At 42.9% G+C, this 23310-nt stretch overlaps 2 protein-coding genes across 2 annotated transcripts in view; one reads left to right on the forward strand and one right to left on the reverse strand.

Annotated features, from left to right (window-relative positions):
- The window catches only part of Ddx42 (DEAD-box helicase 42), a 40445-nt gene extending 39235 nt beyond the window's left edge, over window positions 1–1210 (reverse strand). Inside the window, exon 1 of the mRNA XM_087909860.1 lies at window positions 1051–1210. The gene's annotated coding sequence lies outside the window, so the exon portion shown is untranslated. The remainder of the gene's footprint in view (window positions 1–1050) is intronic.
- A 617-nt stretch (window positions 1211–1827) lies between these two features.
- Window positions 1828–23037, forward strand: Ccdc47 (coiled-coil domain containing 47). The gene is made up of 13 exons (XM_048446000.3): window positions 1828–2072; window positions 4894–5174; window positions 6710–6817; window positions 7588–7762; window positions 9630–9751; window positions 9968–10033; window positions 13414–13515; window positions 13712–13822; window positions 15496–15581; window positions 17268–17326; window positions 17555–17664; window positions 17866–18033; window positions 21440–23037. Exons 2-13 carry the CDS (start codon window positions 4911–4913, stop codon window positions 21518–21520), a joined length of 1452 nt encoding a protein of 483 aa, XP_048301957.1. The 5' UTR covers window positions 1828–2072; window positions 4894–4910; the 3' UTR covers window positions 21521–23037.
- The last annotated feature ends 273 nt before the right edge of the window (window positions 23038–23310 follow it).

Raw genomic sequence — 23310 nt, forward strand, 5'->3', positions numbered from 1 at the left:
AACTACACAGAGAAACCCTGTCTCGAGAAAACAAAAAAATAAAAAAATAAAAAAAGTATTTAAAGAAAGAAAGGCTCATGAGGGCAGGGGTCACAGACTTATTAATACTTAAGCAGTGCAAGACAGACCAAGCACAGAGGCAATAATGAAACTTCTTTGGAATGTGTCACATTAGGCCATGTAATTCTCCTTCTAGGTAAAGGAAAATAATATTTTCATCGCTGGGAGAATAAATTTCTGTATCAAACATTTACTGCTCACTTCCTACCTGCCAGAACAGGACTTGGCTCTACCAACTTTAAGCAAATGAAAACACAGCCCCCTCCGGTCAGGTGTGTAATAGACAATAGAGAAATATCTTTTGCAAAAAAATGAAAATACGCAGGGAAGCCACAGGAAACTGAACGACAGCCTAAAGGAGTAGGGGCAAAGAGAGAAACGCTGAAATGACAGAAAAGCCTACATATGCCCCCACACTGACTAGTATAATTTTTCTTTACGTTTCTCATACGTGCTTGCAATCCATACATATTTTATGTACTCACATCACGTAGGCTCATGTAGGCCGCAAAAAGTTTCTAACTATGTATCCTGATGCTAATCATGATCTACCCAAGGTTTCTCCAAGATCTTCTATGTGAGGCCGTCTATATCAACTCCCGCTACCGAGAACCCCGTTTGCGGGCCTGCAAGCTCAACCAGCTACCTAACAGGGATCAACATCCTCCCACTGGCTCTCACAGCCCAGCACCCTAAAAATCCCTTCCTGTAGCCCAGCAGGCGCCGCCTCCGGAAAGCCGCCAAGTGGGCCCTGTCCAGACGTGCGAGGAGCGGAGCCGTGCGAAGGCGAACGCAGCTCGGCAGGGCCTCCCTCGGGGATCCATAAGGCGCATCCGTCTCTCCCCGGACCCCCGAAGCCGCCCGGGTCCCGAGGCTCCGCCGATTCTTTGTTAAGCGAGGGCCGCGGTTCCTCCGCCCTCGCCAGGCCCCAGTTACCTCCCGTGCCCCCGGGGCGAGCGGTTCCGCGTCTGCAAAGCCATTCACACAAACCTGCGGCTGCAGCCACGGATGCAGTTGCGGCTACAGTCGGTGCCAAAGAACCACACGGCCCCCAATACGCGCGGAACGGAGCCGCGTTCAGCCAAGCGCCTCCTCCGCCCCCTTCGCCGCCGCCGCCTCACGGCCCGTTGCTGACTAAAGGGGGAGGGGGACGCGCGTCTGACATGCGCGCTGAAGAGGGCGCGAGCCGAAGGGTGTGGTTTGGGGCTACGGCTCCCGAAAGGCGCCAATTACGCGCGCCCTTCAGATCCCGGAACACGTCGTAGGCGCGTCACACACACTGGACAGGAACCTGGTTCTGGATGGAGAATGTTTACGGCTCATGTTAGAGCATGGTGGCGCAAGCCTCTCATCCCAGCAGTGATCTCTGTGAGTTCGAGGCCAGCCCTGGACAGCCAGGGCTACGCAGAGAAACCCTGGATCTTACAAAAAAGAGAGAGCAGATAAGGGTTGAATAGAGCAGAGCGAAAGTAACCAGGAACTACTCAAAAACCCAAGATAAAAGGATGTTGACCGAAAACCTCATTTACATAAGATTCTCGACCCTCCCTTAATTCCTGTCCCTTGCAAAAGAACGATTTGGGCAACAGTTCCCTCCATGCCTATGCCCACATGGTTCCATAGAGTATGGCCACCTTTAGCTTCCGGAGCACCGGGACCAAAGTGACGTCAACCTGACAGGACTGGAGGAACCCAGCCTCCCGCTAGAGCCCTTCTAGGCCCAGGAGCGGCGAGGGTTACGTAATTTTCCCGGCAGCCCAACCTCGCCTTGCGGCCCCCGCCCCCACTCTGTGCGCAGACGCAGACCAGCCGTACGCATTCTACGTAACGGACGGCTGAAGCTACGTGAAGTGTACGGTGCCGTGACTGAGCTACCTGTTCTGGGCTGTGACCCAGTGACAATCGCGGCCCATAGAAGTCTTTACGACCCGAAGGCGGAGGCCAGACGCAAGCAGGCTGGGTGGAGGTGGTAGCCTCAGAAGCCCCTGGCCGGGTTGCAGCCTCGGGTGCAGGTAGGTAGCGGACCGTGACATACCAGTCTCTGTGGCCGAGCCAGGCCAAGCGGTGACTAAGTTGTGCGTTGCGTGGCCGCAGAGCCTGGCACTGTTTCTCACCTAACCAACCTTTTTATGTCCGGCTGGTGGTGACATCAGCAATCCTCGCAACTTATTTCTCCCGAATTAAAAAGAAGAGTAAGTCTCTGTACGTTCTTTTCAGGTCCATTTTTGTTGTTGTTGTTGTTGGATTTTAGGAGGGTTTGGGGGTCATATTAGTGGCTTTGAGCAAATTCCCAACTAGCAGGGCAAAATCTGAGAAAATTTCTGATGTGCAGCCGGGAAGAATGGAGCGTAGACACTAGTGTTCTCCATGGGTGGTGGAGGCAGGACCAGGCACGCGAGGTTTGACAGAAGCAACCCCTTCTAGAGTCCGACCTTAGCTGAAGGTTTCTAACAAACAACTTGTTTGTAGCCAACACTCTGGAAGGAGACGGGAATCTGACTAATACCATGAGGACCCGAAAGGACTAGCAGTGATTGCCTCACTTACTTGGTTTTCAGTCTGGAGTTAAGTGGTTGCGGGAGAGACTGACTGAGTGAACTGGCCGAAGACAGTCAAGACAGGCCTTGTTAATGCTTGTGCTTGTCCTACATTCTTGTGGCTTCCGCTTCAGAAGTCCTCGAGGCTGGGTGACCTGGCGGAGAGTTGTGCATTTGAGAAATGGGTTGACAGGTGCAGCATGTGCCTTGGATCGTTTTAACTTAAATAACCTTGAGGGAGCCTAGCTGTATGAATTGCATTAGAAATGCTTGTGTGCAAACTTTCCAAGCATAGACTCAGCTCGAAATGGTCAGACCTTTAGAGTGTCTGTTAATCAAGCTGACAATGGTAAATAGTTACTTCTACTTGAAAAGGGGAACACTAAAGCAGAAACTATTTGTATTTTGAGACAGTGTCTCACTCCTGCAGGCTGGTTTAAAACTCTGTAGGGCAGGCCTTTTAGCTGAGGATGCCTGATGCTGGGGTTATAAGATTAAATCACTACACCCTGCTGCTTTCTTTTTTTTAACGTAGGATCTCACTGTGTAATCTTAGTTGGCCTTGAACTTGGGCATCTGCCTGCCCCTGACTCCTGTGTATTGAGATTAAAGGCATGCACCCCACCCTACCACTCCTTCGAGTTCTTGAGACAGGGTCTCACGAAGCCTGGAGAGACCAGGAGCTCACTGTAGAAGAGGATGCCCTTGAACTTTGATCCCCCTGCCTCAGACTCCCCAGTGCTTGGACTATAGGAGTGTGCCTCCCCACCCAATTTTACACAGTGCTAGACTCCCAGCTACTCTACCAACTGAGTTACAAACCCAGCCTCCCTTGTAACATTTTAAAAATGACATCCATTCATTCATTTGGGTCAGAAAATGGTTCACACCTCTGTGTGAACGTGGAGGTCAGAAGACAAATTATGAGACTTGGTTTCATGCTTCCACCATGTGGAGGCAGACCAAGGATAAAACTCAGTCCTTCGGCTCGTTGGCAAGTGACTTTATCCACTGAGCCGCCTCATCAGCCCAGCCCTTTTGTAACGGTACACACATAGTTTAATCATCAGAAGTAACGCTCTCACAATACCCGCCAGTGCCCTGTCTGTAATACACTCACACATAGCCATTCTTTAGACTGAGGACTGCCGTTTAGAGGAGGGAGCAGAATTGAAAACGTAAATGATTTTGTTGGTTGAATTTTTTTCCATTGTCTTCTGAGATTTAATGCAAAATTAATACTCTTTGGATGAGCCCTTTCTGCCACATTGCATTGTTGCATTGATTGACGTCTCCATTGCATCTTCTTTCTGTATTTAAGTATTCATACTTATGATGATGATAATAGTGGTGTTTGTCCAGGAGAGCATGTCTGTAGGGCAAACACGCACAGTGGATCTGTAGGTAAATGGCTTTCCATTTCAGAGCTGATGACGAAGCCAGCAACCTTATGTGTGTCAGAAGAATGACTGCAAGCACTGTGCAGCCAAGGTTCATCTCAGTCCTGGTGTGTTTTATTCATGGATTATTTCATAACCATTTATGTATAATGGTTGTATCTTATTGCTCCTCTGAACTCTTTAGTTCTTTTAGAAAGGACTTAATAGTCTCTCAAAAATACTTTTATTTTGAGGGGGAAAAAAGCTGATGGACTATATAACATAGATAGAGGATTTTAGAAAATCGTATCTAAAGAAATTAATAACTTGTACAAGTTTTTGCAGATAACTGTTGACAGAATCTTGATAGACCGCATGCCTTTTGACTTCACCTCATTGGTTTTTTTTGTTTGTTTTTAAACATAGTACTCTCTGAATCCAAAAATATTGAGGAAGATAAACTCAGATTTTTTGAAGTTAGTGTTTGGTTGGTCTTCTGGGTTTTTTATTATTATTATTATTATTTATTTATTTATTTTTGGATGGGTTCTTTAAAACAGGGTTTCTCTATATAACAGTCCAGGCTGTCCTGTAACTAATAATTCAATCTGTAGACCAGGCTGGCCTTGAACTCACAGAGATCCACGTGCCTCTGCCTCCAGAGTACTAGGATTAAAGGCACATACCACCACCGCCCTGTGATTATTTTATTTTTAATTAAGGGTCTAGTCTTGACCTCAGTATGTAGCCATGGCTGGCCATGGGCTTCTGGTCCTCTTTCTATCTCCCAAGTACTGGGATTACAAGTATGTGCCACCACTCCTAGCTGGTTTGTAGATTATTAGCAGTTTACGAACTGTGTTGAGCCTGTATGTGGAATGATCGTTCACTTAGCACACACTCTCTGTCTCTCACAGCGTATTTTTAAGACGCAATGAAAGCCTTCTACGCTTTCTGTGCTGTCCTTTTGGTGTTTGGGAGTGTCTCTGAAGCCAAGTTTGATGATTTCGAGGATGAGGAAGACATAGTAGAGTATGATGATAATGATTTCGCTGAGTTTGAGGATGTCATGGAAGACTCTGTTACGGAATCTCCTCAGCGAGTGATAACTACTGAAGATGATGAAGATGAGACCACTGTGGAATTGGAAGGGCAGGATGAAAACCAAGAAGGAGATTTTGAAGATGCAGATACCCAAGTAAGGTTTTTGTTTATGATTTATTTATTTGGTGTTTTTGAGACAGAGTTTCTCTGTGCAGAAACCCTGAAACTCCTGAAACCCTGACTGTCCTGAAACTCGATTTGTAGACCAGTGTGGCCTCTAAACTCACAAATATCCGTCTGTCTCTTCCTCCCATGTGCCAGGATTAAAGGCATGCACCACCACTGCTGGGTGGATTTATTTCTTTTTACTGTTGTGTCTGAGTGTTTTGCCTGCATATAAGTATACTGTATGGCATGCCTGATTCTCTTGAAGGCCCGAAGAAGGAAGTGGATCCTTTGGACCTAAGCAGCCACGTGTGTTGTCGAAACCAAATCCAGGTCCTCTGCAAGAGCAATAAGTGCTTTTAATTTATGAGCCATTTCTTTAGCTCCACAAAATAGGGTACTTATTGATTTATTGAAAAATTCAGAGGATGGAAAAATTTATTAGTGCTTTTCTCAAACAAAAACCCAGGTGTAGGGAAACTTTTACCCTCTGGAATCTTCATTTCTGTTCAGTTAGAGCTCCTCTAGTTTATTCTCTCTCTGACTGTTTTTTTTTTTGTTTTGTTTTTTTGTTTTTTTCTTTTTAAAGATAAGGTCCCCTCTGTAGCTCTGGCTGTCCTGGACCTGACTTTGTAGACCAGGCTGGCCTCAAACCCACAGGTCTGCCCGACATGCCACCCCAGTGCTGGGGACAAAGGTGTGCGCCACCCACCTAGCAAAGCTCTTCTAAAGACTTTGTGGTGTGTTCTTCCTGCCTTGATAAAGCATTCCGTTTTCTGTAGTTACTGTAGTAGATAAGAGCTGAACTGAGGATAGATAATGTATGAGTGAAAATTTAGAACTTTGGGTGTAAGGTGTAAAGTAAGCGGCATCATCCTTTTGGTGTTTTGGAGTTTCTCTCTCTCTCTCTCTCTCTCTCTCTCTCTCTCTCTCTCTCTCTTTCTGTGATTTTTCAAGGCAGGGTTTCTCTGTGGTTTTGGAGCCTGTCCTGGAACTCGCTCCACAGTCCAGGCTGGCCTGGAATTCACAGAGATCTGCCTGCCTCTGCCTCCTGAGTGCTGGGATTAAAGGCGTGTGCCACCAACACTCATATAGTTTTATGTGTGTAGTAGTAAGAAGTAGTGAGAAAACAGGGACAAGGTTTTATTCTATTTGAAAAAAAACTTTCCTGTCTGTTTTTTTGTTTGTTTTGAAGCAGTATCTCACTAGACAGCCCTGGCTGTCCTGGAATTTGCAATATAGACCAGCAGAGATCTACCTGCTTCCCAAGTGCTGGGATTAAATGCACTTGCCACTGCACCCAGCTCGCTTATCAAACTTCACATATGAAGTGTATTATTAAATGTCATTACCACATATGTTAGTTTTCTGGAACTTACACCTCAATTTTCCTAAAAGCATTTTATAGCTCTGTGATCTGTATTTGTTGCTTACTAGTTATGTTTTCCTCTGCAAGTGTTACCCACAAAGTGAGACGCAACTGCCAGCGCCATTTGTAGACATGACTGTGTTTTGTTTTTATAGGAGGGAGATACTGAAAGTGAACCATATGATGATGAAGAATTTGAGGGTTATGAAGACAAACCAGATACCTCTTCTAGCAAAAATAAAGATCCAATAACAATCGTTGATGTAAGTATATAAGATTCTAAACTCCAAACTGAGTAGTAAATCATCAATACCATAACCGTAATCCCTGGCTTATGGTGGTTGTTGGAATAGTAGTGTAATCTAATAAAGAGCTTAACATGAATTCTTTAAACATCCATTGGCTATGAAGCAACTCCTGTGTAGTAGACTAGCCCTCCTACTTTTACTTAATTCAAGTAACGTTTGGGCATACTCTGGAAAGTGACCCTGACCCAGAGCCAGGTGATGGCGGCAGTGCATGACTTTGGTCCCAACATTCTAGAGGCACAAGCAGGCACTGCTCTGAGTTCTCTGTTGTACAAATCAAGTTTCAGGACAGCTAGGGCTACAGAACCCAATCTGGAAAAAAACAAAAACAAAATAAATAAAAAGCTGACCTAGAAGATCAAAATGGGCGTATTTTTTGAAGTGAAACTTTTTTGTTGTTGTTGGGAATGTTTTGTCTGCATGACTGTTCAGTGCATCTTGTGCGTGCCTGTTGCCCTTGGAGGCCAGAGATAGCATCAGGTCCCCAAACTATCACATGGGTGCCGGGAACTGAACTGTGTCATCTGCAAGAGTGGCCAGTGCTCCTAACCATTGAATCTTCTCTCTAGCCTCTAAAGTGTAACTTTTTTCCAGTGACAGTAATTTAAAGTATCCACTTCTGTCTATGAGCTTTCTTGTTTTGTTTTGTGTTTTTTTTTTAATCCCTTACTTAGTCTCCATGTTCGGTCTCAGCCAACATTAAATGGGACTTTTTCCTTCTTAAGGTCCCTGCACACCTCCAGAACAGCTGGGAGAGTTATTATCTAGAGATCCTGATGGTGACTGGTCTGCTTGCCTATATCATGAACTACATCATTGGGAAGAATAAGAACAGCCGGCTTGCTCAGGCCTGGTTTAACTCTCATAGAGAGCTTTTGGAGAGCAATTTTACCTTAGTGGGTAAGTTGAGCTGGTATGAGTCCAGCGGCCTACCTGGAAACAATCTGTTAAGAATAGCTTGTCCCCTCAGCAGAAGTAGCTAAACATTTTTTTGGAATGCTCACTACAATGCATTTGTTGTCTCCAAGGATCCCATTTAGTTGGGTTTTGTGTATACGTAAATTAAATATATAAACTCATTTTCTCATTAGTCAATAATATAATTGCTAAATAGCTTTGGATACAGTCAGTGTAAAAGTAAGATGTTAAAATTCTGATTGAAACAAGAAACTTTGTCATGTTAGGTATTTTGGTAAATAATTTCAGTTCAATTTTTAGAACTAGGAAATCCTCACAAGTTCTTTAGTTTTGGGTACTTTGATTTTTAGCTCCACCAATCTACACGAAGTCTGTAGAGTAGTTAGCTGTGTAGTGTGGGTTGTGATGTTAGATGCCCTTCACACTCACTTAGTGTAGCGTGGATTGTGAGGTTAGACGCCTTTTACACTCACTTAGCACCTTATCTCTCCCTAGTAATACGCACTCCCTTCTGTCAGCTGCTCTGTGTGCACATTTTTCTATGAACTTTACATGCATTGTTTTGGTTTTGGTGGTTTTAATTGATTAATTAATTTGTTATTAATTAATTTTTGGAAGTGGACAGGGATGCTTGTGACAGCATAAGCAGAGAAAACAACTTGTGAGAATCAGTCTCTCCTTCCACATGTGGGACCTGGATTCAGGTCATCAGACTTGGTAACCAGTGTCTTCACCAGCTGAGCTATCTTGCTGATACATTATGTAGCCCTGACCAGCCTTGTACTGCCTTGTAGGTCAGACTTGCCTCAAATTCACATGGATTCTCCTGCCTCTACCTTCCTAGGCCTCACATATTTTTCCTTCCTTCCTTCCTTTCTTTTTTTGTCGTACATTTTTAAATTGCTTTTTGTTGCAACACTGTTAATTGGATATACTTTTTATTTTTGTTACAAGGAAATGATGTTAAAACTTATTTAAGGGGTTAAATTGCAGCCACGTTATTAGAACTCTCTATCTGTTTACCAGTGGATGAATGTTCTCTTTCCTATTCTATAGTTTTTAAAAGGTGTTTTTGATCAAGGAATTTGGGGGTGGGGCCAGTGGGGAAGTATTCTTTGGCTCATTGCCCTCCCTCTTCTTCATGCCAGAGTCCATAACTTTTTTTATGGAGACAATAAAGAGTTTTAAAAGTAAAGAGAAGTCCAACCTCTACTAGCCCGTGCAGCAGCCCTCAGCACCCCAGCACACTTGGCCTAGCAGATGACAAAGAAACCTGTCTGTGCCCTTGATGCCCACCGTCTTGGTGCCTACTGTGCACTGGTAGCAGTGACAGATACCATTCTCTCAGCTCTCTGCATAAATTCACAGAGAAACGTGAGTGGATAGCAACAGAAAGTGGTGGAACAGTGGAAATCGGTAATTTTGCACAGGAAACTTTGGGAGATGTTGTTTGCCGAAGTTGGTATAAAATTGAAATAAAATAATGATTTTGGAGATTTGGAATGTGTTGGAACTGCCATTGAACTCTACTCTGTCAGAAGTAATTGGAATTAATGAAACTCATACAGAAAATCCAGGCTTTATATACAAACCTTGTTATGAAGATTGTTGACTGAGAAATGACACTGAGCATGTCTTCAAGACTAGATGAATTAATGTGTGAAGAAGCAGATGGTAAATTTATACATCAAATCTACTGAGGCGTGAAACCTTTAAAATAATACTGAAGTCAAAACCACAGGCTGGTCCTTTAATTCCTTTCAAAGGGGAGTCTATGCGATAGCAAAGCATTGCTGTCCTAAAGTGATCCAAAAGTTCAGTGAGTGAGATTCAGTGCTTTTACTCCTAGGGGATGATGGGACTAACAAAGAAGCCACAAGCACGGGAAAGTTGAATCAGGAGAATGAGCACATTTATAACCTGTGGTGTTCTGGTCGAGTGTGCTGTGAAGGCATGCTTATCCAGCTGAGGGTAAGTCGGGAACTTCTGCTCTAACATATATCCTTCCTTCGTTTTTTAAATGTGACTGCTGATAAAAACTTAGTGCTTCCTTCTTCCTTGTTGATTTAAAATAGATCTGAGTATTATATTTCTAGTAATTGGCAAATGAAGCATTTGAGTCCCCTCCAAGGCCCTTCTGAAAGTTTAAACTGCAAGATATTGACTCATTTCTCTCATTTTTTTCAGTTCCTTAAGAGACAAGACTTACTTAATGTCCTGGCCCGGATGATGAGGCCAGTGAGTGATCAAGTGGTATGTATTCCTGCTTGTTTTCTTGGTATCAACTGAATTATTCTCTTAGCTGTTCTGTTTCTGTCTGGATTGTGTTTGGAACTCCTGGCAGTTTGTGTCCATGCCAGAAAGTCTTATGCTTTTCTGCCTAAGCAGATGGTCATCTTTTCTCAGTGCTCAGCTGTCAGGAGGCCTCCACTTGCTCTCTGCAGGGAAGGAGATGATGTCTGTCACTGCTTGTAGCAGCTGGAGTATCCTTACAGAGAGAACAGTTGCCCATATAGTGTGCCCTGGTGTCCAGGTCTCCTCGTGAACACTTTTCCTTTATGTTTTAGAATTTATCTATGTGTGTGTAAATATGGGAACATGCATACCAGCATACATGTGTTCAGGTCAGAGGACAACATTTGGGAATCAGATCTCTCTTTACATCTTGGGGTCTGGGGATCAAATTCAGGCGTTCAGGCTTGCATTGCAAGGAGCACATTTTAAGCCGTTTTAAGCACATCTCCAGCCCTAAGAATACTTGTGTCTTTGACAAAAATACTAGGTTATTTCTCAAAGTTTATTTTGTTTGTTTTAAGTTGTGTGTGTGTGTGTGTGTGCTTTGCAACAGATGATTATTTTGGTTGAAAGAGCTTAAGTCACAATTTAGGTTATTGGGTGTACTATCTTCCATTTATTAGATTAACATTAATCTGCAAATTGTACTCTCTGTCAAAAACATTCCCTGCCCTTCTCGAACCAAAGAGAGGCCCCACAGACAGGGTTCCTATTGTTTGCTTTTTTCTTCTTCTGAATTCTGTAATTCTCTGTGAATGCAGAAGAATAGAAATCTTTTTAAAAATATATATATATGGCTGCTATCCTGTTCCCTACATAGCATCACTCCCTTTCTTTTTTACCAACTATTTATTTATTTATTTATTGGTTGGTTGGTTGGTTGGTTGTTCAAAACTGGGTTTCTCTGTAGCTTTGGAGCCTGTCCTGGAACTAGCTCTTATAGACTTGAACTTATTGAGATCCACCTGCTTCTGCCTCCTGAGAGCTGGACTCAAAGGCATGTGCCGCCACTACCTGGCAAAATATTTTAAATTTTTTTGGGTGTGTGTGTTGCCAGCGTGTCTGTCTATGTACTACACGTGTGTCCAAGGAGGTCAGAAAAGGGTGTTGGTTACTAGAGTTACAATGGTTTTGAACTACTATGTGGGTGCAGAGAACTGAGCCTGGTATCCTCTGCAAGAGCAGCAGGTGCTCCTAACTGTTGAGCCATCTATCTCCAGCCCCACATATCCATTCTTCCACATACTAAAAATTTGACCCAACCATTAAGAAATATAATTAGTGTAAGTAGAACCATGCTTTATCATATCAGACTTCTTAGGTTTATAACATTGCCTGTTCCAATGCGGACTACTAAGAACCATTTAGTTGTGTAAGTATGTTTTTCCAACAATAGCCAGTTCTTGGGTTCTCTAAACACCAGCTGGGATCTAACAATTTAATTCTGACACTGCCTGGAATTACCTTCAGGTCATATAGATTGAAGGGTTCAGGACCCCCATTGTCCCTACTTAGGAGGAAATTTCAAATCCTAGGCCACCCATACTGTGACTTTTGGCTGATCACCTATGAACTAAGCATTCCCATCACCTCCCTCCAGGTTTAATAGTTTATTAGAATGATTCACAGAATTCAAGGAAAACCTTTGCTTATATTTACTGACTTATTAAGGACACAACTCGGCAATAGGCAGTTGAAAAAAATGAGGGATGCCAGGCATGGTGGTGCACGCCTTTAATCCTAGCACCTGTAAGCCAGAGGCAGATGGATCTCTGTGAGTTCCAGGACAGCCTGGTGTGCATAGCTCCAGTCTGACCAGAGCTACACCCTGAAACACTGTCAGAAAAGGGCAGGACATATGTGGAGGTTTTTTACCTTCTCCAGCATGCCACCCTTTAACAAATTCACAGCATTACAGTATGGGAACTTCCTGAATGTGGTTCCAGATTTCTGAAGAGCAGAGCTCAGTGCTCCTCCCCACAAGGTCCTTGAACAGGGCCGAAAGTTCCAGTCCTCAGCATTTGTCTTATCTCATGATCAGTCCCATTCCTGAAGCCACGTGGACACCTTACATTAGTGCGAACTCAGATTGATAGAAAGGGGTTCCCAGTAAATAATAAAGCATACTGAAGGTTTTAGCTTGGTGCCAGGAGTGCCAGGAGCCTGAAGCAAAGCTCAGATATAATTCTTATATTTTTGGTTGTGAGCCTGATCTTTAACATTGAGCCATCTCTCCATCCCCTGTATATAATTCTTATATCACCCTGTCCATTTGGGTCCTGTTTGTTGCTGACTTTTGCACTTGCCTACTCTGTATGAACTTGTTAGTGCTGTGTTTTTTTGTAACAATTTGCCCAAACTCAGCAGCTTAAAATAGTACCATCTGGGACTTGAGAAATGGCTCAGCGATTGGGAGCACTGACTACTTTCTAGAGTACCCAAGCTTGATTCCCAGCACCAACAGCCAGTTTATAACCATCTGTTACTCTAGTTCCAGGGTGTCCAGTGCCCTCTTCTAGCCTCCAGGAGTGATGCACACACTGGTGCACAGATTTGCGTGTAGGCAAACACTCATGAATATAGGATACGGATAAGAAATCTTTTTCTGTTTCCTTTTTAAACAGTCTCACTGTGTAAATCAGGTTGACCTCAAATTCACAGAGCTCTGCCTACCTCAGTAAAAGTAGATTCATTAATCTACATTATCCCACAGCATCTCAGCCTCCCGAGTACTGGGATCAAAGGCACACATTCCCATTCCCAGCAAAATTAAAAAAAAAAAAATGAGATCCTATCTCAAAAATAAAGACAAAAAAACAAAACCAAACAAACAAAAAAACCCAACACCATTTGCTATCTCATAGTGTCGGTACATAAGTGGTCCAGTGTAGGTTAGCTGAATCTAATTAGGTCTAGGGGGCGGAAAACAGTGTGGGCCAGGGTTTCCTTCTCACAAGTTCATTCAGATTTTTGTCGGAATTCAGTCTCTGTATTATAGGTACCTATTTTCTCAATACCTGCCAACTGGGGAGTACTCGGGTCCTGAAGGCATTACCGTCAGGATCTTATAACCATCCCTTGATGATCATTTTTTCCCCAAGGATTCTCTTCAGCTAGGGCCCAGTTATTAATACCTTGCTGGATTATGTGATATACCCAGGACAATGCCCCTTTTGTTAATTTGAATCAACTGATTAAGAGTCTTCTGCCATTATATCCATGAATTCTGCTCCAGGGGAAAACATATATAGCAAAAGGCTGAACTCTTCAGGGTCTTTTAGAAATCTACCCATCATAGATCCTAACAAGTAAGTCATGTTTTTGTTTTCTTTTTAAAGCAAATAAAAGTAACCATGAATGATGAAGACATGGATACATATGTGTTTGCTGTTGGCACTCGCAAAGCTTTGGTGCGACTGCAGAAAGAGATGCAGGATCTGGTATGTCAAGTTGCTCCAATGTAAATGTCTGTAGACACTGCCTCTTTATTACAAAGAAGTTCAGCTGTGCAGCATCGCACCGTCCCGTCACCCAGACGTTAAGCACCACTCCAGAATAGGCAGTACATACTTAACCTTTGAGGGAAAGTCTGTATTATAGAATACCATGTTTTATGTTCTCATTTTCTTCTTCCAGAGCGAGTTCTGTAGTGATAAACCTAAGTCTGGAGCAAAGTATGGACTGCCAGACTCGTTGGCCATCCTGTCAGAAATGGGAGAAGTCACAGAGGGCATGATGGACACAAAGGTAAGTGCAGTGGAGATGTGTGCAGTCGTGCACAGCGATAATGGCAGCCACCTCAGAGGTTGAGGCAAGAGGATCATGATCCAGACAGGCTAGGGAGTACAGCTAGAGACTCTGTCTCCAAAAGAATAAGTAAATAAAAATCACATACTAAATTTTACTCCTTTTTGAAACAACAGGTAAATAATCTGTGACTACTGATCATTCATGGTAAACATTTTCTGTGATACTTAGAGTCACCTAGCTGATTTTGATCGATTGGCTAAACACAGCCTTTACTTGTACTAGAAGCAGTAGCAAAGCCACGCCATTTTAATGAGGCATTGAGCAGCTCTCATGTTGAGGAGGTACCTCCCTGAAGCTGAACCAGGTCCTCTCTGATGCCGTACATTAGTTACAGCCGTGTACTCCTTCCTCACACTGGTCATAACCCGTCAGAGGGCTGTCAGTCAGCAGACAACCTGGCAGTTAGTACTGCAGTCAAACCGTAAGGACTCCAGTGCGTATCTCAGTGTCTGCTTGTTGAGCCAAGGGTCCCATAACTTCAGCTTTGAGGGATATGGCGCTCTTCTGGCTTCCCCAAGTGCACTGTGCTCGAGCACATGCACATACAAACACACACACATACACACATTCTCACAGCAAAATAAAAAGTTCTCTCCAAAAGAACTAATGACTTTCAAACTTTCAAGGTTTTTGATTTGGTTTGGGTTGGGTTGGGTTTTGGGTTTTGTTTTGTTTTTTGTTTTTTTTGTTTGGGTTTTGGTTTTTTTGGTTTTGTTTTGTTTTTTTGTTTTTTTTTGTTTGGGTTTTGGTTTTTTGGTTTTGTTTTTTTTTTTTTGTTTGTTTGTTTTTTGAGATAGGGTTTTTCTGTAGCTTTGGAGCCCATCCTGGAACTAGCTCTTGTAACCAGGCTGGCCTTGAACTCAAGAGATCCGCTTGCCTCTGCCTCCCCGAGTGCTGGGATTAAAGGCCTGCGCCACCACTGCCCTGGCTTGTTTTGTTTTTTTGAGACATTACAGAGTCTCACTATGTAGCCTTGTGTAACCTGGAGCTCAAAGAGCTCTGTCTGCCTCCATCCACCAAATGCTAAAATTAAAGGGTGTGCAAACACTCCAAGCCCACTTTCAGGTGCTTTGGTGGGCTTTTTGTTGTTGTTTGTTTTGTTTTAAAGATTATAGCCTTGGGCCTGGAGAGATGATGGCTCAGTGGTTAAGAGCACCGAGTTCCTAGCACAATTCTCAGCCTCCACTTGGCAGCTCACAATTATCTATAATTTCAGTTCTAGGGGACCCAACACCTGTGGCAGAACACCAATACACATAAATTTAAGGAAAAGATTGCAGCCTTAATCCTATGGTGGTGACATTTAAGTCATTCTGAGTTTGTTCATATAAGTAAAGATGGGCACACAGGGCAGGCACTGTGATCCCGTCATGGCAGAGGCTAGGGCTGGAGGATGGCTACAGAGAAGCGTTTCTTTAAGCTAAAGTTGAGGACTGACCTGACGGCTCATTAGGTTTTTTTGGGTTTTTTTTTTTTTTTTTTTTTTTTTAAGAAAAAAGTATTTTAGTCTGAATGACTTTATATGAAAGTAAGGATTTAAAGGTGACTATCTATGAAAGCTTGGAAATGCCAAACTCTAGTTAATATTCTTTCCTTTTTCTTTTTTTTAGATGGTTCACTTTCTTACGCATTATGCTGACAAGATTGAATCCGTTCATTTTTCAGACCAGTTCTCTGGTCCAAAGATTATGCAAGAGTATGTATGAAATAAAGCATTAAAATTTATTTTCCTTATTGGTTTTATGTTAGAATGCTACAAGGGACCTCTGCGGTTTCCTTATCAAGTGGGGAAGTAAAATTGGTAATGAACGCCCTCCCAGTTAGTGCACCATGAGAAGCCACTGGCGGGCTCCCCAACCCCGGATGTTTGCATCACTGACCCGGTGACGTTCACAAGGAAGGGCGGGTGCTAAGGCATTGCAGCTGGTACACCCTTTCCCATTTCTAAATTTCTGGTGTTTGACTTTAAATACAAATCTAAGTATTTCATATTTTATCATCTTTTCTCACTTCGCTTTTGAACAGCTGAATGTTTTCAAATGACATTGACTATAATGACATATAAATGACATATAAAACCATAATTTCTGGTTTTATGGCAGTATTGTTCGGGTGTACAGTATTGTTCATGGTTTGGGTTTGGATTTATTTGTTGAATTTGCAGCCAGTCTCTGTAAAGCATAACTAAATATACTTCTGATAGAGAATGAGTTGTGACCTGAATTATTAGTTGCAGGCTAGTCTCATATGCTATGGGATTGAGTACAACTGAAAGCCATTCTGGACAGGCATGGTGGCACAAGTCTTTGATCTCAGCTTTTAGAGGCAGGAGCAGAAGGATCTCTGAATTCTAGGCCAGCCAGGGATACGCAGTGAGACTCAGTGTCAACAACAGACATTCTGGGAGCTATGTGTTCATTTCCCAATACCAGAATAGGAGTAGCAGCAACAAAAATGTATTCTGGATTTAGTTGTGTGTGGAGATTACTCGGGTCCTTATGCTTTGAGATGATGTTGCATCATCCTTGCCTTGCTAAATTTAGTAATGACAGCAGACACAAAGTATTACATTATAGCTTTCAGCAAGCCTTTTGTTTGGGGTTGAGCAGAAGTCAATTGTTTGACAGTCAAAATTTGCAATGATAATGACAGAAGAAAATTATAAAACAGTGCTCACTCCAATCCGTGAGGGATTGTTGGTTGAATAATCCGCACCTTACCGAGTTCTCAGGATGCTTGAGTCTCCTACATAAAGTGACGTGTTTTCAGTAACATTCATAGCCTTTTCCACAGGAAACCCTCTGTGGATTCTTGTAATACCTGATACAATGCAGGTGCTTTTAGTAATTGCTAAACTGTATGCCTCGACTTTTAGAGAATAATGACCAAGATTAAAAGCAGAAGTTGAGGGTTGGAGAGATGACTTGTAGTTGAGAGTGTGTTGCTTATGCAGAAGACCGGGGACCATGGCTTGGCTCCCAGTTCCCTTGTGGATGTTAAAAACTATTCTGATTCCAGTTGCCAGAGGTTTGATACCATTTTCTGGCCTGCATGGGCACTGCATACTACATACATACATGGAGGCAAAACACTCACAAATATAAACTTAGAAATTTAAAAATTAAGCAAAAATATTTAAAATATGGCCTCAGATTTAAATACAGGCATATTTCTGGCTCCCCGGGTGAAAGGGAATATATCCTGCCCGCTGGGGACATCACTGAGGTTTCAAATGTGACACAGAATCGGGTAGATGAGTGTTAAGAACCTTCAGGCTTGATGATCACCGTTGATCACCACTTAGAGATGCCGAGTGTGTCCAGTGCTGTTCTTGCAGGCATTTGCTCACCTTCTCTCTTAACAGACTTCTCTTTCATGACAGGGAGGGTCAGCCTTTAAAGCTGCCTGACACTAAGAGGACACTACTGTTTACATTTAATGGTGAGTATCTGGGTCCTGTCTGGCTAGTTCTTAGCCTCTTGGAAAATGGTTTTCAGATTATTTTTCCTTCTGAAATAGTAGCTTTAAAACTACAGCATCGCTAATCATTCCTCCTTGTTGCTTTCTGGGTTCCTCTAAGGAGCTAGTCTGTTAGCATTAAGAAAGACTGCCAACTCAGAAGTGTTAATGCTGCCATTAACTGAATAGGAAAATGGCTTTGTTTTCCAGTGCCTGGCTCAGGTAACACGTACCCAAAGGATATGGAGGCTTTGCTACCCCTGATGAACATGGTGATTTATTCTATTGACAAAGCCAAAAAGTTTCGACTCAACAGAGAAGTAAGACCCAAAGCCTTTCTTACAAATTGGCACCTTTTATGGTTGGTTTTCCCCAGTAGCCGCAGCTGTCAGTGACGGCAGCGACTGAGTCTAGTTGACTTGATGTGCAAGAGGGAGTAGTTTTACCAAGGAATGCTCAGTGGGGTTTTCTCCTGTGGGATGGAAACGGGTTTCTTATGAAGACTTTGTTTCCTGGGGAAGGGTAAACAAAAAGCAGATAAGAACCGGGCCCGCGTGGAAGAGAACTTCTTGAAACTGACCCACGTGCAGAGACAGGAGGCTGCACAGTCGCGGCGTGAGGAGAAGAAAAGAGCGGAGAAGGAGCGGATCATGAATGAGGAAGACCCTGAGAAGCAGCGCAGGCTGGAGGTGAGATGCCCCCGCCACTGAGGCTGTTGGGTCTGGTTTATATGTTTTTATGTTGTGTCATACCTCCCTTTTCATCCTTCCAGAACTTCCCATATACCTAGTCCTTCCCCCAGCTCTCTTTCAAGCTCATGACCTCTCTCTGTTGTTGTTGCTGTTGTGTGTGTCTAAATGTATAAACACAACCTGTTCAGTCTTTATAGTGGTTTTTTGTATATTTTCAGGACTGTTCTTTTAGTATTGGGTAACTAGTTGGTGTGCTTTTGCCTGGGGAAGATTATTTCTCCTGCTCACAGTGTTCTTTAGTTGCTTGTAGTTCTTTGTCTAAGGTTGAGGCTTGTGAGAATTTCCTAAAACTATTGTTTTGTTTTTAATTATCCAGATGTGGGCTGGAGAGATGGCTCAGAGGTGAAGAGCACTGGCTGCTCTTCCAGAGGTCCTGAGTTCAATTCCCAGCACCCACATGGCAGCTCACAGCTGTCTGTAACTTCAGTTCTAGGGGATCTGGCACACTCACACGGACACACCTGCAGGCAAAACACCAATGCACATGAAAATAAATAAATCTTAATTATCCAGCTGCCTGTTTGTACTGTACTGTCTCTGATAATTCTGTGTAGAAAGCACACGGGCTAAAGTTGGGAAATGTGGTCATCTGACAGCACCGTGTTCTTCTTCCAGCCATCCTAAGCTGTGTTCGTGCACTCGGAAAGTGAATGGATGACCCTCTTTCCCCAGCACGGCTCCAGTTCAGACCAAACAGAAAGAAATCAGGGACTTTAAATAAGCTGACATACACACCTTACATTTTAAATTAACTTGCCATTAAAATTAGGGCTTGATACAGAATTAATGAATTCTAGTATTTCTGTGGGTTTTGTTGTTGGTTTCTGTTTCTTATATAACTGATATTCCAAACTTGTGATTCTTGGACAATAGTATGTTACATTTAAAAAATTCAGTACGTTCTCATATTTCCTGAAATGAGATACCAAAGTCCAACTGTAAACCTTGCAAATGAAAAGAGAACAAAGTTCTGGAAGATGTGAGTTTAGATGAGAATTTTGAGTCTTGGATAACATTTTTCAGAGTAAGGGAGGCTCTGAGTTGCTGCTGTGTGACTGTGTGGTTGCCAATAGCCAGTCACTAATGCTGCCTGTGAGACTCAGGAACCTTTAATGCTGCTCCTGTGCCTCATGCTTGCTTCCCTTCCTTTTTCTTCCCTTCCTTTTTCTTCCCTTCCCTTCTCTCTTCCATTCCTTCTCTCTCTCTCTCTCTCTCTCTCTCTCTCTCTCTCTCTCTCTCTCTCTCTCCTTTATAAGTTTTTATTTTATGTATAGTGTGCTCTATTTGCATATACACCTGCAGACCAGAAGAGGGCATCAGATCTCATTACAGATGGCTGTGAACCACCATGTAGCAGCCAATGCCCTTAACCCCTTAACCTCTGAGCCACCTGGGTTTCTCTTTCTCCTCCCCTCCCTCTCTCCTCTCCTCTTCACTCCCCTCCCCTCCCCCCCTCTCTTTCTCTCTCTCTCTCTCTCTCTCTCTCTCTCTCTCTCTCTCTCTGCAATGAGGTTAAAAAACAAACCCTTGTGTTTCTTTTTGCTTTGTTTTTCGCTTTTTTTTCATGTCCTGATGCTTTCATGACTTTGTTTGGAGAGACGGACAGGGCAGGGGTGGTGGTAAAGAGACACACACAGACATGTGTACAGAGCACAAACTCAGGTGTCATTTGAAAGGTGCTGTCCATCTTTGTGTGTGGTGCTGGCAGTTAAACTTAGAGCCTTGTACATGCTAGGAAAGTGCTTTACCGCTGAGCTATATTCCCAGTCCCGCGTTTTTGCAGGGGAGAGGAGTGTATAGGGACAGGATCTCTCTCTGGCCTGCACTCACTTAGTAGGTTAGGCTACCTGGCCAGTGTCACTCCTCTTCAGCAAGTGCTTCACCACTCCAGACTTTACACAGGCTCTAGGATGTACTTGGGTCCTCGTGCTTGTAAGACAAGCACTCCATTGACTGTGTTGTCTCTCTAGCTTCTGTTTGTTTTGGTTTTTTTTTTTAATTAATTTATTTGGTTTGTTTGAGACAGGGTTTCTCTGTATAGCTCTGACTGTTCTGGAACTTGCTCTGTAGACCAGGCTGGCCTTAAACTCACAAAGATCCACCTGCTTCTGCCTCCTGAGTGCTGGGATTAAAGGCGTGCACCACCAGTGCTTGACCTGTTTTTATTTTTAATAATGTGTCTGCTTGTGGATAAGAGATGCCCAAGTAGGGCTGGAGCTTGAATGACAGAGTTATAGATGGCTGTGTGCTACCTGGTGGGTGCTAGGAACAAACTTAGGTCCTCTGGAAAAACAACAAATAGTCTTAAACATTATGCCATCTCTTTAGCCCCCATTCATGGTCTTAATTGCAATTAATAGGTTAGCAATGGCTAAATAATGAGACTATCGTTTAAAAGAGGGTGGGGTTTGAATTTAAGTTCAGCTTGGGTAACATAGTGAGAGACCTTGTTTCAAAGAAAAGAAACACATGCAAGGCAAAACTTTGTTGAGTTTCTATCTAAATTAAGATTTGATTATCTGGGGGCTGGAGAGATGGCTCAGTGGTTAAAAGCACTGGCTGCTTTTCCAGAGGTCCTGAGTTCAATTCCCAGCAACCACATGGTGGCTCACAACCATCTGTAATGAGGTCTGGTGCCCTCTTCTGGCGTGCGGGCATACATGGAAGCAGAATGTTGTATACATAATAAATAAATCTTTTAAAAAAAGATTTGATTATCTTTTTTTGTTTCTTGTTAATTTTTATTTGCTGATATATGAATTGGCAATGTTTTTGTCTTTTGAAACGATGTCTCATAGCATAGATTGGCCTGGAACTATGTAGCCAATGTTGGCCTCAAATTGCAGTCCTCCTGCCTTAGTCTTCCAAATGCTGGTGTGTTATCATGCTTGATTTGTGCTTATTTTTATATGTATCTGCAAAAATGTTTCCTGGGTTGCAAGACGAAGATCTTGAATAAAAGCCCACACCTTTAATCCCAGCACTTGGGAGGTAGAGGTAGGCAGGTATCTATGAATTCCAGGTCAGCCTGGACTACACAGTGACTTCCAGGAAAGCCAGAACTGTATGAAGAGGTCCATCTTGAACTCCTCCTCCCCAACTCCCCAAAGGGATTTTGAGTAATATGGGTGAGCAGAGGTACCACGGAGACCAGAAGCACCCGCTCCCTTGAGGCTGAAGTAGCAGGCAGTGGTGAGCTGCCTGACGTGTGCTGGCGGCAGAACTTGAGGCTCCTGCAGGGGCAGCATAAGCTATAGCCACCAAGCTGACTCTCCAGCCCCCGGTTTCTTCAGTGTGTGCTTTGAGCTTAATTTGGATCTTTCTTCCCCTCCCTATTTCACAGGAAGCTGCTTTGAGGAGAGAACAAAAGAAGTTGGAGAAGAAGCAGATGAAAATGAAGCAAATCAAAGTGAAAGCCATGTAAAGTCATCCCAGAGGTCCGCGAGTCCGTCTCTCCCCTAAAGTCAACATATTCTGGTGACTGAGAAGTCCTTAGTCCACCCTTCCCTCCCTTTCTCTCCCCTCTCCTCTCGGTTTGGAGTTCTACGGTGGTTACAGATACAGTGAAAGGGCTCTTTCAGTTATTTCCTTCCAGATAATCAAATTAGTTTATTTTATAAAAGAATGGTATATAAAGTACATGTAGTTTTAAAATATTTTTAAATTATAACATGAATTATCAGTGGTTTACTTTGGTGTTTGAAGAACAATCATGGAATTTATGGAAAGAAATTTTTTTTTTAAACTGGGCAATTGGAATAACTGTGGAGACTGACTCTAAACCAAGATCCCAAGAATTTCTATTGGAGTTGCACAATAAAAATTGCTTGGTGTTTTTCCTGTGTCCACATTACACTTGTGAAAACAGTGGAATTTAGAGCACTGTATGTGGTGATACATTTCAGAGACTTAGAACGTAGTGCTGTGTGTATTTCGTGTGTGGGCCATGCTGAAGACAGTATTATAGGAGGAAATCTAGAGGTGTCATAGAAGATTCTAGAGGTGGGTAGTACTGGAGCAGTTTCTCCTTGCCTGATACTATGGGGTAATGACAGTGTGAGCGCTGAATTTGGAGTAGTTTTGTTTTTCCTGAGGAAGATGCATGAGAAGTGAGCTGCTTCCCTTAGCTCAGATCACTGCTCTATGAGGTCACAGTGCTTTTCATGGTGGCTGCAACCTGTTGGGTCTTCACAGAAAAGCTGCTGTCTGTCTTCTGCGTGCTCCTTTCTTCTCCCTCCACTTCTGTCTTGCCCACAGTTGAAGCCGGTATGTGCTTTTAGAAACACAACCATCAGTGTGCATAAGTAATGCTTTTAAAACGTGAGCCTTCTTAAATGCGATAAGAGTTTTGTCTGCCTCTTGAGGCAGAAGCTTTTGTGGGGAGAGGCCCCCATCTGCATAAGCATTTGGCTTGTTGAGATCTCTGCATTTTATAAATGCTTCCTACTGAGAAAGCATTTTTTAAGTCACTGTTTGTACCAGGTAATTTTTGCTGGGATGGGAAAGAGTTGTTTTTTGCGGGGAGCTGGGTGGTGGGTTTTTGTTGATGCTTTCTGTGTTCTGAGGCAGTAACGGTAAGTTGCAGTGAAAACCGTGTGTGCTGTTGCCTTGGGGATTATATGAGGTTTCTCATGTGACTTTGTCTAGGTTAATAGAAATGTGTGCACTGGATATGCAGGTGTATGCTTTTTTAACAGTTCACAAGGTTAAGTTATTAAGAATAACAAAATTGAATCACTTTAAGGCCATATGATTCTAGACTTAACATTGTTTTACAAACCTTTAAAATACATTTTAGAATCAAAATTTATGTGCTTAGTTATCTTTTGAGTAATATAAGCTTTCTTAAAGTCCCACACATTCGGACTGTGGCAGCTAATTTTGTAATTTAAGCCTTCATATGAACTACCTATGACATATATTAAAAACTGATTGACAGAATCTGAGCGTGCCTTGTTGACTTTTTGGAGTCGTCCTACAAGAATATATGTACCCAAAGGAAAGTTCTCTCATCGTTAAAAGTTAGCACTAAAATGGTTTTCCTTCAAGAGTGTTAATCTTGAATATTCCTTTGTAGTTACCACTTAACACTTGTGGATATTCATATTCTAAACCCATGTATGTTGCTTCAGAAAGGGTCTTGTGTAGCCCAAGTTGGCCACAATTAAACTCATGATTTTCTTGCCTCAGCCTCCTGAGTGCTGGGAATACTGG

The sequence above is a fragment of the Myodes glareolus genome, chromosome 9, assembly GCF_982192425.1.
Source record: "Myodes glareolus chromosome 9, mMyoGla1.1, whole genome shotgun sequence".
Classification (NCBI taxonomy): domain Eukaryota; kingdom Metazoa; phylum Chordata; class Mammalia; order Rodentia; family Cricetidae; genus Myodes; species Myodes glareolus.

Coding starts and splice junctions, on each gene's coding strand:
- Ccdc47 (XM_048446000.3), top strand. CDS start 4,911: ATGAAAGCCTTCTACGCTTTCTGTGCTGTCCTTTTGGTGTTTGGGAGT. Junction 9,752..9,967: donor GCATGCTTATCCAGCTGAGG/GTAAGTCGGGAA, acceptor CATTTTTTTCAG/TTCCTTAAGAGACAAGACTT. Junction 15,582..17,267: donor GGTCCAAAGATTATGCAAGA/GTATGTATGAAA, acceptor CTTTCATGACAG/GGAGGGTCAGCCTTTAAAGC.